General features: G+C 43.8%; 1 protein-coding gene across 2 annotated transcripts in view; it reads right to left on the bottom strand.

Annotated features, from left to right (window-relative positions):
- Window positions 1-4,943: 4,943 nt before the first annotated feature.
- Arhgap31 (Rho GTPase activating protein 31) overlaps window positions 4,944-17,332 on the bottom strand; it is a 104,882-nt gene continuing 92,493 nt past the window's right edge. For both annotated transcript variants that reach the window (XM_046458089.2, XM_046458090.2), the window contains exons 11-12: window positions 11,652-11,932; window positions 4,944-8,593 (exon numbers count right to left, since the gene is read on the bottom strand). In XM_046458089.2, the coding sequence (XP_046314045.1) occupies window positions 6,179-8,593; window positions 11,652-11,932 (2,696 nt within the window). In that variant the 3' untranslated portion in view covers window positions 4,944-6,178. The remainder of the gene's footprint in view (window positions 8,594-11,651; window positions 11,933-17,332) is intronic.

Below are 17,332 nucleotides of genomic sequence, written 5' to 3'. Positions count from 1 at the left end.
CAGGGGGAGGGGGAGGCTCTGCCTCTCAGCAGGTCGCTGCTCCTCTTCTGCCAGTGGGTCGCAGGCCCGCCTACCTTGCAGGAGTGATTGGAAGCTCTGTCCTGCCGCGGGACACTCGGCCTTTTCTGTCGGTGGTCACCTGGCAGGGGCGGGGGATGGGGGGTGGCTCTGCCCCTCAGCAAGCCGCTGGGCCTGCTCTGTGCGTGGTCACAGTTCCCTCTACTTTGCCGGCGCAGGGGGAGGGGGCGACTCTGCCTCTCAGCAGGTCGCTGCTCCTCCTCTGCAGGTGGGTCGCAGGCCCGCCTACCTTGCAGGAGTGATTGGAAGCTCTGTCCCGCCGCGGGCCACTGGGCCTTTTCTGTCCGTGGTCACAGTTCCCCTACCTGGCAGGCGCGGGGGGTGGGGGGCGGCTCTGCCCCTCAGCAGGCCGCTGGGCCTGCTCTGTGCGTGGTCACAGTTCCCTCTACTTTGCCGGCGCAGGGGGAGGGGGCGGCTCTGCCTCTCAGCAGGTCGCTGCTCCTCCTCTGTAGCAAGGGTATTAAGTGGGTTTTTCTTTAGTACATCGAAGTCATCCAGGATGATGGTGGGATACAAGGTAGAAGGAAAAGGGGAGTCTGGTATTAAAGATTGAGAAAGCTAGGGGGCTGGGTCGTGGCTCAGTGATAGAGCACTTGCCTGGCATGCATGAGGCACTGGGTTCAATTCTCAGCACCACATACAAATAAATAAGATAAAGGTTCATCAACAACTTTAAAATATTTTTTAAAAATTCGATTAAAAAAAAAGATTGAGAAAGCTAGAACATGGACTGCATCATGGCCACAAAGAATGTAAAAGTAAAAATAGGTGGATCCATAAATTTGGTAACACGTTTGTATGAGATGGGAAGAAGCAAAGGTGCAGAAGCAATAGTGAGAAATTGGGTGAACTTCCAAACATTTGTATTAGTTTGTTGATGTGGAAAATGTAGCCTTTTGTGCAGGGAAAGAAGTGTCCTCAAAGAGTTTTATTGAAGACCAGGAAGTGGCACTGACATTCAGTGAAGAAACTAGGTTGTGTGATTATTCTCCCTGCTCCCTGAATACCACCTTTTCTGTGACAACATATGCTAAGAGAACATACTTGCTTCCTGTCCCCTAAGCATCATTAACATTATTCAAATAAAAGAATAGTCCTCCTTGACTTATTCAAGTAATAGGAAAATTGAGTTCATGTCTGTGCCATGACCCATGTGACTCTTTAAACTCTGAAGTTTTGAGAAGCAATAAGCTTTTCTGCTTCTATCTTTCATTATACCATCAACTGTATTGGGTATTTGGGTGATGTGACTGTGAACGCAAGAGTAAGAGTGTGAAATTGTAAACATTTGATAATTATTAAATTAAAATAGTAAAAACAAGAAAAATCTACTGAAGCAACTCATCAGGACTTTGGCTGTTAAGACCAGACCTTGAAATAACAAAAAATGACATCAAACACAACAAATTGGAACAATGAGTCTGATGGGTAGAATATACTTTTCTGATTATTAATTTTTGGTGACCCAGGTCTTCCTCTAGCTCATAGTTCCATCATAAGCATTATATCATTTATTAGAGTACATTTTAAAGCATAACAAAACTTTTAATTACACTTAAAAGTCTATGAATAGGTTTAATATTTATACTTTTTAATGAATAGAAACACATTTTGATTATATCTTTGGAAACATTTGTAGAGCTCAAAAAACAGCTGCGCTCATGTAGCTTTCTAATGGACTCCTTTGGAAAAGTGCTTTACTTTGCAGAATTATAAGCCAGAAAGTACTATGGCATTAAGTTAATGCAAAGCAATGTGATTCGTCCAGTGAAACATGGAGATGGACTTGGTGAACTTCTTCCATTTAGCTGTGTCCTTCTTCACTGAGTTGGAGAAGTCAGCCCTGCGTTGCTCACATACTTCAAGGCTACTAAATGATCTACTCTGTGCCAGTCGACCAGTGTGGCTCCCGGGTTTGTTCTATCTGGCTTCTCCCCTCTCCCCTGCTCTCCATGCCTGCACAGGCATTTACTCCCTCTTCTGGCCTTATTTTGCTAAGAAAGGTACGGGTAAAAGAGGACACATTGTTTGTCATTCCACATTTTGAGCTGGCCTCCAAGTGCCTAAAATCATACTCTTGGCAACATTTAAACTCCAAGATTATGTTATCAGATAGGAGCAGCCATGATAGGATGTGGTTCTAATTAATTCTAGTGGGAATTGAACCTACTGTGAACTTCTCTCACTCCAATCCCAGACAAATGAATCTTACGAACAGTTTATCTTGGGCCTCTGACTTGATCAGAAGGAGTTAACTTGCTTTGCAGTGAATTAAGTCTCTGAAATCTCTTCTTAAAAAGTGTGGAATAAGGATCTCACCTTATTTGCAGAGATCCAACAGAACTTCACAACTAGACCAATCAGGACCAGAAGAAAACCTCAGTTGCTTGCCACTCTTAATTTTTTTCTCACTCTTTTTTTTTTTTTTTTTTGCAGTACTGGGGATTGACCCTAGGGGCACCCTACATCCCTGAGCTACACTGACCTACATCCTCATCCCTTTTTATTTTTTGAAACAGGATCTTGCTAAATTCGCCAAGCTGGCCTCAAACTTGTGCTCTTCCTGCCTTAACCTCCTGAGTTGCTGGGATTGCAGGCACATGTCACTATGTCTGGGCCACTCTCTAATTTTTTTTAATCAAAGCAAAGTTGTCAACAGCTCATTGTCTCACTGGTATGGTCTACTGGATTTACAATTATGTTTAATTTATTTATTTATTTATTATTTTTTTAAATATATTTTTTGAGAATTTTAATATTTATTTTTTAGTTTTCGGCGGACACAACGTCTTTCTTTGTATGTGGTGCTGAGGATTGAACCCAGGCCGCACGCATGCCAGGCAAGCGCGCTACCGCTTGAGCCACATCCTCAGCCCCAATTATGTTTAATTTAATTGTGTAACATCAGTAGGTCACTTGAATATGATTAACAATCCTATTGAAATATGCTAGTTGCTATATTTCCCCCCATTTTTGCCTTTGTTTGGCAGTTAATGGTTTTAATGTCTGCAAAATCCTGAATTTTGACCTGGATAATATTTTGAAGTTTAAGGCTTAGATTAGGTTAAGAGTGTCTTGATGAGGTTCTTGGTCAGGTTGCTTCATATTCCAAGTGAAGCAGAGAATTAAAACCATATTCCCTCTCTCTAGTCCACTTTGGCAAAAAAAAAAAAAAAGAAGAAGAAGAAGAAGCAGCAGCAGCAGCAGGAGCAGGAGGCACCGCCACCACCGCCTGGAAGGGCCATTTTGCAAATAAAAATGGGTCATTATTTTCTTAAGCAGTCATTAATACTGAAAGAAAACATGCATGCATTTCATTTCAAAATCAACATTTAAAATCAGTCACCCCCACTTGGAGGATTGATAGTTGAAGAGTTTGATTCTGTAGCCCTTTCCAGGGAACCAGGCAGATCTTCCTGAAAACAGCAGTACTTGCCCTGCCCCTCCCCTACTCGGAAACAGGCAATCTGATTCCCAACCAGCCATTTTTAGGGAGTTCATTTTTCAGAGCCCATGTGGGTGGTCCAATAGGTAATCCCAGGGCATTTTGGGAACCTTTGGGAGAAAAATTATGAGTTTTCTTTGCCATGAAATGGAATTTCATCAACACTAGGCTAGCCCAGCCCACAGGAATTTATGAATATGTTTCTGACCTTGACAGGATGTGAGATAGTTAAGGAGAGTCTACACCTGAGCAGCAGGACACAGAAAGTCCGCCTCCAAGCTCTTCTGGAATTAACTGATTAGACAAGCTTGCAGTAGGGAATATCTCCAGACAGCTGCCAGTTGTGTTGCATGGGTGACGTCCATATACCCATGCACCTGAAGGTGATCCAATAAATGAAATGCCAGTCAGAGGATCATGGCAGCCGTTTTATAAATCTAACATAGGCACCTCAACCTTTACAATTAAAGTCAATTGTTAATATGTAAAGGGTGGCTTCTCAGTCTATCCCCAAATAAAAATATATCCTGTAAGTATTACAAACAAAAATTTAAACCAACCATAAAGTAGTTTAAATATTTCATTACTTGGCTCAGAGTTCTGATGGTTGGTGAAGTGCAATTCTTTCCCTCTCAATGCCTAGAATTTGGTCCTTATCAAAGCATAGACACCAGAAGTACACTGGAACAGATACAATTTATCTGCCATATTTCCTGATAAGGTAGGAATGTGCTTTTCTTATTTATGGGACATGGCCTCTCTCATCTTTCGCCACCATGTTTCTTCACCTTGCTTGCCTAGAGTAAAATGCTATGTTCTAGGACTTTTCTTATAAGTTGATATCTCACTAACTATTGGTCCCAAGTCTTGCTCACCCAGTGAGAAAGCAAAAGCACTCACTGAAGCCCCCTTTGATGGCTCTCTTTTCTCACTCATCTCAGCATTCTCTGAAAGCAGAGCTCATCAGCTGACTTAAAGTTACCCTTGCCACAGACCTGGCTTAAAAGGCACAGGAAAGATTTCAAAACTCTCAGATTTGTCAGGGAGAGAAGGGGGAGAGGGAGAGGGAGAGGGTGAGGGAGGGAGGGAGGGAGGGAGAGAGAGAGAGAGAGAGAAAAGAGAGCGATTAATGGCAAGGCATCAGCTTCCAGTTTCTCATTGGAGAAGGTGAATTCAACTCAGCCCCAGCCCAGACCAACTGTAGCCTTGGCTATGGGTTCTGCCCAGAGGCACTGCTAGCCTTCAGAGAAATGTCTGCAATAACTGAACTTCTGGATAGAATTCAGTGAGGCTTGAATCTGAGAAAGGGTGCCCTGTGAAGCCTTTTTTTGGAGGGGAGAACCAAAATTCTGCCAGCATGTATATTAGTTCTCCTTCCTCCATCTGAAATGGAAAGAACCATGAAAACATTCCAAACAACTGAAAGAAAATCAGATTGGTTTATTGCTTCTGCTTGCATCCAGATAGAAGGAAGAGCAAGTTTGAGGGCCTTAGGTAGATGGTGGCTGAAGAGAATTATGGAAGGGAGACACATGCCTCAAATCTGGAACAATATAGGGAGAGGGAAAAAGAAGGGACCCACTGTCTAAAATGAAATACATTTTCAAGGAGGGGAGTGAGTGGTAGTGATGTCCACTCTGCTAGGATCCCTCCTTGCCTCCCTTCCTGTACTGCTGGACCCAGCCCAGTGTGGAAGAAGAGTAAGGCTGAGCAGGAAGTGTTTCCTGCCCACCAACTTAAATACATTAAGTTCACAGTGTAGGCTTTGTGTGGGGCTTTTCTCTATGATGACATTGGGTGCTTACACCCTGATATTGTTAAGGAAGATGATACCTTCACTTCACAACTGTATACATGAAAATTTTGATTCATTTCACTAAGAAAATCCTCAGCTCAGTCCTCACTTGGCCAGCTACTGGATTTATAAATCAGAGTTCAGAACAGTGGCAAGTAGGGTCCCAAATGAAATGCACCAGAAAGTCTGTAGTTTGTGCCAGTCTCAGGGTTTGCTCCTGACTTATAGATTCTGATTTTCTATGCTGGTATATGGAGTCATCTTGGACAGATCTGCAGGGATTCCAGGGAAAGAGCATGGGTGAGTTTACCCACTTGGATATCTAAATGCACATTAGTTTGCATTTCCAAATCTGCTTCTATTTTGGATAGTTCACTTTTTCAAAGCTTATTAGAAAACTGGTTTAAGAACACATGCTTTAAAGAGCAGTAAAAAGCATGAAATAAAGAGGAGGCCTTCAAATCTCAATAGCATTTTCCAACACCTGCAAAGGATTTTTCTTTTTTGCAAAAGACAATTACTATAGCCAGCTCTCAACAGTAATAGGTAATGGTAGTAGGGGAGTAATGCAGCTTACATAAGAGACCCCAAATTTCATTGGAAGCAAGAATTCCCTCATTCCTTACCTAAGCTTTCCCACTTGATCGTACAGACTTATCTAAATTTCACCTTTTGGTCCTTTCCTTGACACTCTTCTGGCAAAGGATTAATTAGTGAATAGTCAAAAGGCTGAAAAAAGAGAAGTTAGAGGCCAAAATAAGTCCAAAGTTAGATAATCTGTGCTGGAAAATGGCAAGTTGGCCCTGTAATAATTTCCAGATGAATCATGATGTTTTTTCAGACACCAGCAACTGAACTGATCATTCTATTTGCCTCCCACTTCTTCCATCCAGAATTACTGATCTCCGCTGGGGCTGGTAAAAACAGCTGGTCGAGGTCTCTAGTCTTTGGCCATTCTTAGGGATGGTCATTTTATTCCTAAGTGTAACCCCTTCTGGTGTGACCCATGTGTTTTCTGCCAACTCCCCACAAAGAAGGCCAGGGGAAACTGTCTGAGTGGGACTTCTGATAGGAGACAGCAGGACCTTGGAATCTGTAACTGTGGATGAGGGAGGCAGGTGGTCCATGATGGGGAAAGGAGGACTGAATAAGATTAGGCTCTGAGGTCTTCCTGGCCTTGACCTGTGGAAAGGCTTAGAACCCCCAGATGGCCGCTCTATTTTTGAAGAAAGAAGGTTGTCCCCAGATGGCTCTGTCTCTGATGTGCGCTTTCTGCATTGCACTACTGCATCCTGGGTGGAGAGGAGATTAGATAAGTCTGATTCTGGAGAAAGGGTGGGTCCCTCACAAGTGCAGGATGCAGTGGTATCCATCCGTGAGGATGCTATGGCTCCTGTATCTTGCTTTGGTTTCTCTTCCCTTGGGCTTTCCAGGGAGGAGGGAGAATCACCTTTGGCAGATTTCTGAGAGGTCCCACTAGTTGAGCTGGATTCCTCTTGGCTCCTCTCCAGAGGCTGAGCTACACTCTCCCCTGTGCTCTGAGATGGCAGGGGCTGTGGGATCTGTGTATACTGAATCTTGGGTGGGATGACTGGCACTGCCCTGGCTTGACACATTTTGACCATGAAGGAGGTTCTCACAGCTGACACACTCACGGGAGCTGAGTTACGGCGGCCTGTCAGGGCATGAGCAACAAGGTCCAGGTCCTGGGTATCCTGGGAGTAATCTTTCCAGGAGTCTGCTTTACAGTGAGATGAGGTCATCCAGGTGAACTTGGGGTCTCCTGATTCACAGAGCTGCATTCCAGGTGAACTAAATGAAGCCCCATTCTCAAGCCGGAAGAGGTCAGTAATGGGAATGGCAGAGTCCAAGTTGAGGGAAGAAGGCCGGTTTTTCCCTTTTGAGGGGCTACACTCAGTGCTCTTTAGCTGTAACTTTGGGAGGTCTTCTCCAGGTGAGGTGCTATCCTGAACCTTAGGTGAACTCTCCTTGCTATTTTCTAGCCCAGGAACACCAGCTTGCTTAATCTGGTTGCTCTGCCCAAGAAGCGGTCCCAGCTCCTTTCCCTCTACTGGGGTGACTGGGCTGATTGCTGCTGGCTTAGACTGAACACTACCTGGTCCCTTCTGGCTGGGAAGAACCTCTTCCCCTTTCAGGTCAGAGAACTCTCTGAAGCTCTTCAGGGCTTTCTCATCCCATCTAGTAATCTCTCTCCTGGCTGCCTGAGGATCAAAATTTCTCTCTGTTTGAAGATTAGCACAGCTGCTGGATGGGGTGACCTCAAGAGTCCACGGACTCATAATGGTAGTTTTGCTATCCAGAGAGTGGCTCTGGCGAAGGCTGGGCCTGTGAGAAAGCCTCTTCTCCAATCGGTGGCTCTGCGGGCCCTGCATCTGGGCCTCCTGCACTTCTTTCAGTGTGGGAGAGTGAAGAGGGCTTGTCACCCACTGGGGCTCCTCCCAGGGCTCCACCATCTCCAGGACGTGCTGAGCAATGTCTGTCACAGTGTCATCTTCATCACAGTCTGAAGGCTCCTGTACTGACTGGGCTACATCCCCCTCTCCATGTGGGGAGATCTCAACCTCCTTTGTTGGGCTTGGAAAACCAAGGACTTCCCCCTCCGGAGCAGCGTTCTTTGAAGTTTGTTTTTCACTTTGTCTTGGAGTGGCCTCCTCTCCCTGACAGAGACTAGAGATCCCAGGGCTATCTTTGGACCCCGGCTGCTCTATATAAGGATTTGTCCTCAAATTCCTGGATGGATCTTCTCTCTCAACACCGCCCTTTGACAGCAGGATTCCAGGCGCCTCCTCCAGAGGAGTTGGAGGGGGAGGAGCAGGAGGAAGCGGAGGAGAGAGATTCCCGGGGCGTCCAGCCTCAGTCCTTGCCGGTGGAGATGGCTCCTCAAAAGGAATTATTTCTAGAGGAGCCAGAGTAGCACGGTCAGGACGCAGCCCAGACTCGGAGCTGTGGACTCTGGTTGACTCTGGCTTATCTCTATTGGCTGCCGTGGCAGCATCCATTGTACTCTGATTGGTTGAGACCTTAGTCCCCTCCTCCTGGGGGGCGGAGACTGGAGAGGGGGCGGAGGCACGAGAGACACTCCCTGGAGGCTCTGGGGAAGCAAAGGGCCCTGGACTTGACTCAAAACTGGGCAGAATTAGGCTTATCTTCTGAACAGATGGTGGCAATGACGCAAGTTCCTCCTCAGATTCAATGATTTTAAGCTCCTGTTGAATCTCGGGCCATATCAGGGCATTAGCCAGATCATCTTCATCCTGAAAAACATCAAGAAACTTATTATTTCCTTAGAATTAAGGACTCTGAGCATTGTCATCTGCCTTGTTTTCCGTGATAGTGAAGGACGGGACAGTTCCCTGCCTGAGCTACCCAGCACATAAGAGATGCATAATCAGTAATAACTGCGGATGCTTGATTGCTTACCGTGTGCCATAAAATACTTTTATCTTCTTGTTTAATTTTCCCAGAACCATAGGAGATAAACACTACTATATTCCCATTACATAAATGAGGAGGCCTATGTTCAAATAGATTAAGCAATTTCCCTAAATCACAGAGTAGCAGACTAGGGTTGAAATCCAGCACTGCCTACACCAGAACAGAAGTGTTTAATCCCTGTGTACCGTTGCTTTAAAGGAAACAAAACAAAATAAAAACCTTAAACCTGGTCTCATTTAACCTTAGATTTACTAGAAGATAGAATGAAATTTTTCCAATAAAGTGAAAATATTAATTCTTACCCTGACACCTGCTTTCCAAATACATAATTCTTTTGCTTATTACTGAAGAAATACATATTACACACGAAAAGACTTTTAAATACATATTAAAACAAAGAAGAATACAAAAATAGCAAAATGTCATATTCCTACTATTCACAGACACCCACTGTTAACATGATCCGGGTATTTCCTGTGGTTGTTGGACTGCCTCCTGTGCCATCTTGTTTACTGTCCTTGTTTCCCCCTTAAGTCCAGCTTCCCTTTGTCCTTCTCAACTCCCTTTCCCTACATAAAACCCAAAGCTGCAGAAAGAAAAAGGATGGAGGGAGGGCCAGGAAAACAAACTTCAGTGTCTTTAGTTTCTTGTCTCAGGGCCTAATTGTGTCCCGGGGAGAAGGAGCATCTCCATCCGGTGGGGGTGCAGGCCTTTCTGAGAAATCTGATCTCTGCCACCCCGCATACCTTCTCACCTGGCTCCAATCACATGCTGTTTTAGAGGCCAGTTCCTTTTATGCTTGTTTTATTTCCAATGGACTGTGAGCTCCTTGAGGTCAGGGATTGTGTTTATTGGTGTTTGATTCCTCAAGGTCAAATGGTCCTTATATACTGTGAGTGGCTGCTCAATAAAGATTTTGTTGCATTGAAATTGATTCATTGTTTTGAGTTATTTCTTTCAGATAACTCTTATTTGGGCAAAAGTAATCTGACTCTACTGTTCTATATGATTTGTGCATAGTTCTATTTTCCCTACTAAACTGCATCTCTTCAGAGCAGGGCAGGCCTTTTTCTTATCTCTTTACTTTCCTCAACACCTACATTAATTAATCTCTTACTAAGGAATCAATAAGTTTAGACTCCCCTGTACTCCACTTTCTGCTATTTCAGTACAAGGACCACAATGGAAATTTTTCCCCAGAGCAAAAACCTAGGTGATGTCTTGTCTCTTCTTCCTCCTCACTCCATATCCAATCCTTTACCAATTCCTGGTCATTCTACCTCCCAAGTAGCTTTGGACTCCTTCCACTTCTATCCCCAGATACCACCCCTCACCCCCATCACCAACACACACACACACAATCTAGCCACCTTCTAACCTTGCTTGGTTTGCCACATACATACTAGCTTCATAACTGACTTCCCTGCCTTCTCTCTTGCCTGTCTCCTCCTCACAGAATAGACTAACCCATTAAGAACAAAATTCGGAACATATCATATACTTTTCCATTGCCCTTACGCTGATCCCCAAGCCCTTCCACACAGTACTGCCCAATGTGGCTCCTGCTTCCACTTGAGCTTTACTTTCTCCAGCTATCCTGGCCTTGTTCCAATTCCATGAATGTTTCAGGCTCTCCCACCCTAGATCCACCACATATCTTGCTCTTTCTGCCTGGAAGTCTCTCCCTTCCTATTGCACTCTCTACCGTTTTCTTCTAGGTGAGGTTCTCGACCTACATATCTACTCTTCAGGGAAGCTCTCCCTCACCCTGGTGACATTCCCCCTATGACTAGCTTAGGTCTTTGTATCATATGCCCCACTTCACTTCAAACTTCCACTTCACCCTGGAAATTACCTTTCTCCACTAGGCTGTCAGCCCTAAGAAGGCAGTGACCGTTTGGTTCATGAAGTTATTCCAGTGCTCAGCAGAGCACCTGTCACAAATTGGGTGTTTAATACATCTTTACTTGTTCCCTTGAGTTTACCCTAGTTCTTCCAGTACTAACTTTATCTGCTTCTTAAAGCAACTCACACTTGGGACCTCCTAATAAGAATTCAATCCGCATTCACCCTTCCCGTTCAACAAATGCCAACACCTCTTATAGGAACCCTCACTTAGGCTTCCTGAAGCCACCACAGCACCCAGCTCTGCCCCGACTTCCAGCACATAGTCCTCTTATGCATGTCCTAGAAGCAAGTTAAAAGGCAATGAGCTTCCTTTTCTCCTTTGGCACACTGCTTTGCTCACAGAGATGCCTCCCAGATGCAGGACTCTTCCCTGGGCATTTCAGGAAGCCTTGCTCCTTCTTATGTAAGGACATCTTACAAAAACCTGCTTGGAAAATTTCACCTCTACCAAGTGAACAAGGTTCTGTCAATTCTGACATCATATTTTTACTTCTCCAGAAGCCACAGGAGGAAGGGATTGATCCTGGAAATCTCTTCAGATTTTAGAAAAAGCCTAGAGAACAGCCCATGCAGGCTGTCTGGGAGATGAGGGCTGGATCATGTAAATTATCATTCTATTTGGGTCTGGGATATGACAAGCAGGTTTTGTGCTGCTTCTGGGATTGAATGCTATTATATTTCAGTGACAGGTCACTGGTTTATGTTAATCCCAGGTCAGAGATATTTAGAATTGAGTCTGTTCTAGGAAACCTGAGCTGGATGGTTCCTTTCCATTACTCCAGAATCTCTGAAAAGTCCACTGCAAAAAAATTCCAAGCCTGATTAGAAGTGGGTCTCTTAAAGTTCCTTTGGCAAAAAAAAAAAAAAAAAAAAAAGATTTTTTAAAAATCTCCTTTAAATTGTACCAAGAGTCCTCAGCAAAAAGAGGACTCTACATAGAGTAGTGAGGAGGCAGTGCGCCCACTTTACCATCTCATGGAGAAACATGGCTTCTGTTCTGATCCCGGGGCACTCCTGCAGAGCATTGGTCTCCACATCCTCAGCCTCTCGCCTTTCCTCAACGGCCTTCTCCGGATTCATCCTCTTCTCTAATTCCCTTATATGTTGAGAGCCCAGGGAGATTTCTGAGGTCTTCTTCTCCTCCGTTTGGGTACCTGGCTCCAGGGAAAGGCTTTGGTTGCATTCCACTGTCCCCAGGCCTTCAGGTCCTGGTGGGGTATCTTCCAGAGCTGCCTTCTTAGTGATAGAAGCTGCAATGAGGATGTGAGTGATTAGTTCAAGAACTTCAAGAGAGGCTGCTCCAAGCACAGCCACCGCCCTGCTTCCTGGCCTGCTTCACAAGATGGGGTAAGGGCAGGGAGAATCCACCCAGCTCACTGCCACGTACATTCTTTTTTCTCCTGACAATGTCCTGGCCTCAGGTCCCAGAGACACAGACTGTTAGGGATGGGAAGGACCCAAAAGATCATCTAGTCCAGCAGTTCTCAATCAGGAGCCATTTTATCCCCCTCCCCGCCTCTCCTTGCTGCCTTCTACTGACACTGACAACATCTGGAGACATTTTGGGTTATTACAATGTCGGGAGAGGTGAAGCCAAAGATGCTGTTAAATAAATATCCTCTGATGTATAGCCCCCTACAACAAAGACCACCCAGAGCAAACGTCAGTGGTGCTGAAGTTGAGGAACACTGCTCGAGCCTATTCTTCTATTGCACAAATAAATACTCAAGCCCTGAGAAGTCAAGCTGGGTGCCCAAGACCACAAAAATCTGCTGTTCACTCCAAGCAGCATAGAGATCTAATAGCTCTGGTTGACAGCTATAGTAATTCGAGTTATGAAGCTCTGATCTCCTAAGACAAGGAGAAGGGAGACAGACCTCAAATTTGGCCCCTGTTGCCTTGTATGAAAGAAGGACCAATTTCACTGCAGAAGACTGTTTTTATTCCAATGGTGTGGAATAAATACTAAGCAATGCACCTAGGGTGGCACTTAGCACACGGTAAGTCCTTAATAAGTGTTATTATTTACAGTAAAATTAAAGAAACCTGGTTTTAAATTCTAATTTCTCAATAAATTTTACAATCTTGGTCCAAGGGCTTTGTGATACACTCTGCTGGGCCAATGTGAGGGTTTAATAGATAATGCAGTGCAGTGTTTGACATGCAGTATCTGTAGAAAAGTTGGTCAGTTAAGAGCAAACTCTACTCATGATCATTTGTTAATATGGTGACTTAACTCCAAAGTGTGGCACCATTTTGCCATCTTTGCAGCTAAGCCAGACCTAGTGACAGCATCCATATGTGTACTAACAGTGCTTTCAATTGACCTTAGTGCTGTTTTCTTTTGTGTATCATTTAGAGGCTTATTTCTTGAAATTTAGTCTAATCTCTAAGTATGTAAAACATTCAGAGTTCAAATATTAAAACTATATAAAATTTTTTTCTTTCATTCCTGTTCCTTCCATCCTGTTCCACATTCCCACTATCCCTTCTGTATGGCCATTTTTATTCCTTTTTGGTTTTTTTCTGCCATATTTATTTTTTTTACATTTGCACAGATATTTGTATCCATAAATATTTTCATTTCCCACCCTTATTACATAAAATATGGTATGTACTATTTTTCCTTTGCATTTTTGCATGTAATGAATTATCTTGAAGTCCATGCCATATTAGTATACAGGGAGATTGACTGTTAGGATGTGATGTATAGCCCCTATACATCAAGGGGAGCCCTAGTTTGGGCTCCCCTATACATCAAGGGGAGCCCTAGTTTGGGCTCCCCTTGGCCAGTGGTAGCTTACTTGGAAGGTGGTGCCAGGAAAAAGGAGTGAAGAGATGAGACAGGGATGGAGAAAAAGTCAATAAAGATGATGTCATTGAGCTGGTTACCATTATGAGCAGTTGGGACTGAATTCCTGATACCCCTGTGAGGAGCTGTTTATCCCTCCAAAGGGTGCAAGCATTGGTAATTTATCTACTGATTTCTGGCTTGTATCAGTTGAGAGCTGCCCCAGTTGATTCTCCATACTCTAGACAGTCCCAATCAAGGGCTGAGATCCTGCCTTCAGAAAAAGTCCCAAGGCAGAAAACTAGAAACACAAGGAAGACACTTGAGGGGGACACTTTTGGTGTCCAGGACCTGTCCCCCACAGATGCACAGAACATTGAAGAAATATGTTACAGGGTCCACAAACCTAGGGCCTCTCCAGAACTCAATGCAACCAGTTATTCAATCGATCTCCTCATGATGGGCATCTAGCTCATTTCAAGTCTTTTGAGAGCATGACAAATTATGCCATCACCCATACATTACTTTGTACTTGTGCAGCTATTTATTTAGGATAAACTCTTGAAAGTAAGTCTTTGGGGTAAAAGGGTAAATGCATCAGTAATTTTTTAAAAGATATTTTTAGCATTCTACTGAGGTCTATTAATTGGAAGAGTTTGTCAATATCTCTTTTTGTAAAGCTCAGTGTCTTCTGTTCATTGACTCTGACCATTTTTATGGATTTGTGTGTGAGGTGTGGAGAAAGGGCCTGTGCTAAATGTGAACTTGTTCATATCACTCTCTTCCCTGCTGACAACCCACTGACAACCCTGGGCCTCTATTAGGACATACAATGACCTCTTTACTCTGGGCCAATCACATGCCCACCCTTTTCCTATCACTGCCCCTGAGAGGCCTTGTAATCCTGTGCTCTGGTCCTCCCTGAGATTGGAACTTAAGCAATCCTTCAAGACACAGATCTAACACACCTCTTGTGAGGATTCCCAGGCAATCTCTTTTTTCTTCCACCTCCTCCAGCACTGGGTGTTTTTACCTCTGTGGTACCCAGGCATCAGGCACCATTATCTTTGCAAGTGTTCTTGGCTTTCATCCCAGGGTAAGTTTCTCAAAAAAGAGGCAGGATTTATGCCTAGAAATTGCCTACTAAGGACCTATGAGTCCAACAAATTGTTGTTGACTGACAAATTTGGCAGATATTTCAAAGTTACAAAAGACTCTTCATAGCTCAAAAGGGTTCCCAGCAGGGGACAAATTATGCACCAAATAGCGACAAGAGAGGCAGAGACTATGAACTGCTCCTTCCTCAATATCCATTCTCTTTTTTATTTAGAACTAGAACCTTCCCCACCGCCCACATGTCAGCTAGACACATGGCTATGCAGCCAGTAACAACATTCCCCAGCTTCTCCTGACTATGTTGAGTAAGTTTGGGCAGATGGGGTTGAGAGGAAGTGATGTGTGGAACTTCTGGGTTACACCCTTGAGGGGAAGTTGCTAGGCTTCCTCTTCTCCTCCCCATCCCATGCTGGGAATGTGGATGTTGCCGTGATAGTCCCATCCTGACCAATGCAGACAAGGACAACATTCTTGGGCACTGGTGGAGAGCCTGGGACTCCCGCCCCCATGATCTCCAGGAGCACAGCCACCCACCTCTGGAACTGTGCATATGATAGAAACAAATTGCTTATCTTTTTTGAGCCATTGTTTCAGGTTTTCTATGTCTGGCTTCTACGTTAGCCTATCTTAACTGATAGAACCATGGGTTTATGATAGAAGCTTTCCCCTGGTTGAAAGAATACAGCAAAACCAATGTTCATAGGTAGAATCATATTTCAGATGCACCAAAATATAACTATATAAAAGATTCTATTATAAGTTCTTCAGTAAAGGAATGAGGCAACTCCTAATAGCTCTTAGGAAAATTCCGGACTTTTGTTTATCATGATTTCTTAAAGCCATATGGTTACTCTGACCTTCCACTAATGAGCATTTCTAGAAGAAGATGTAGAGAGTTTGTTGTACCTTTTAAGCCAGTCCATAGCTTCACATTTACTTCAGAAGGATAAGTTTGTTGTGGCTCCTACCCCCAGCTGAGAATGAGGTTAACAGGACATAGCCTTGAATCATGTAAAAGTCAGATAATCAATTATTATGAAGACACTAATTAGTCCTTGAGTTTTTTCACTTGGAGTAATTAATTACTTAATTATCAACACTTTAGCTAAAGTGCAATACTTATTATATCTCTTACCTTTTGGTTTATCATTAGAATTTCACTTATTTTGGCTCAGAATAGGAGAGGTAGCTTGACAAGAAAGACTAAAATAACCTGGAAAATCATCTTTAATTTTTCTTTTCCTTTTTACCCACTGTTACTAATCAAAAGAAAGAAAAAATATTTTACTAATGAAGTTGAAATTTTTCATTGGGAATAATCATGGAAGAAGATGGGAAATTTAAATTGACCTAACTCCATCACAGAGACGGGTGAGAGGATTTGTTGTCCCTGAACCTTCTAGCATCTTCCTGCAGACCTACCTGGCTGCCTCCTATAGGGTCGCTCATTCCCAACTGCCACTGGTCACAGGCAGGGAAGCAGGCTGGAGTCTACATTACTATCTCCTCCAGACCAAATCTAATGCTGATTTGATATTCTTATTTTCAGAAAGAGAGGGGGAAAAAAGATAGCAGACTGTGTCCAAAAGACCCATTGGACCCCAGTACCCTCTTTTTTGAAGACAATAACCAATTTCACAAAAGTTTTTGGAAACCCTGTCTTCCTCCCTTTCCCCCCTCATCCTGCTTGACCCACACCAGCCCATAGACCATTTTCCAGACAAGATATCACTTGATGCCTCTGAGTCTTTGCTCATCTGTGCCCCATCCTGAAGTGCAAGGGAGGAAAAGATGATTAATACTTATTGAGCATCTTCTGTGAACTGCACCATGGACAGGTATTTTATGGACATACTCTCATTCAGACCTTGCCACAACCCTTGAGATTGGAGCCACCCTGCTTTGCAGATGTACAACAGGTTCAGAGATATCAACCAACTGCCATTGTCACACTGCCCAAATGCAGTAAAGCTGGGATCTGAATCAGCCCAGTTAGGGTCCAAATCCTACACAATCCCACAGTATTCAGTTGCCTCTCAGCCCCAAATGCCCTTTCTCATCTTTTCTGCATGGATAAATTCTACCCATTTACGAACACCTAGCGCAAATGTCTCCTCTTCTACATGTCCCTGGAGCCCTCCTGAGAGGACTGCATCTCCTTCGTGCCCATGCAGTCCTTCCTGAACACTTCTTTATATTTCAAGTACCTAAGCGCTTCCTCACTTCAAGAAGCTGGAGTAGACTCTTCTGTGGCTTCTACCAGCTGATCCTTCAGTGCAGTTTGCTTCCCTTCCTAGTTTTCAGCTCATGAGGGAAAAGGGACCATGTCTCAATGATCTTTAACTCCACAACCCACAATAAACATGCATGGAGAGAGCATGGAGAGTCCCAAAGAGCATGAAGTATTTGTTTTTAAAAATCTGGATTCAAATCCTAGTTTTTCCACTTCCTTGCTATGAGTTTTTGGGAAAATCTCTTAATTCCTCTTTAAGCTATTGGGAATATTAACTCCCTGTACCTAAAATGATTGTTGTGAGACTATGTGAGATGATACACGTGGAATACCAGAGAAAACAGCTGACCACACAGTAGGTGCTAAAAAAAGTTAGCTAATGTTAACTGAAATAGAATCATTTTTAAGTCACAGAACACATGACGGATTGACTGTCTGCCATCCTTTCCTTTCTGGTTCCCTCTACTTCCATTTCAGGTGGCTCAAGTTGGGCTGTTCTTACTCCATTCA

The sequence above is a fragment of the Marmota monax genome, unplaced genomic scaffold, assembly GCF_021218885.2.
Source record: "Marmota monax isolate L192 unplaced genomic scaffold, Marmota_monax_Labrador192_F-V1.1 WCK01_AAM20220418_F8-fsc00052, whole genome shotgun sequence".
NCBI classification, from domain to species: domain Eukaryota; kingdom Metazoa; phylum Chordata; class Mammalia; order Rodentia; family Sciuridae; genus Marmota; species Marmota monax.
Note: the sequence above shows the minus strand (reverse complement) of the source record. Positions and strands in the feature narration are given on the sequence as shown.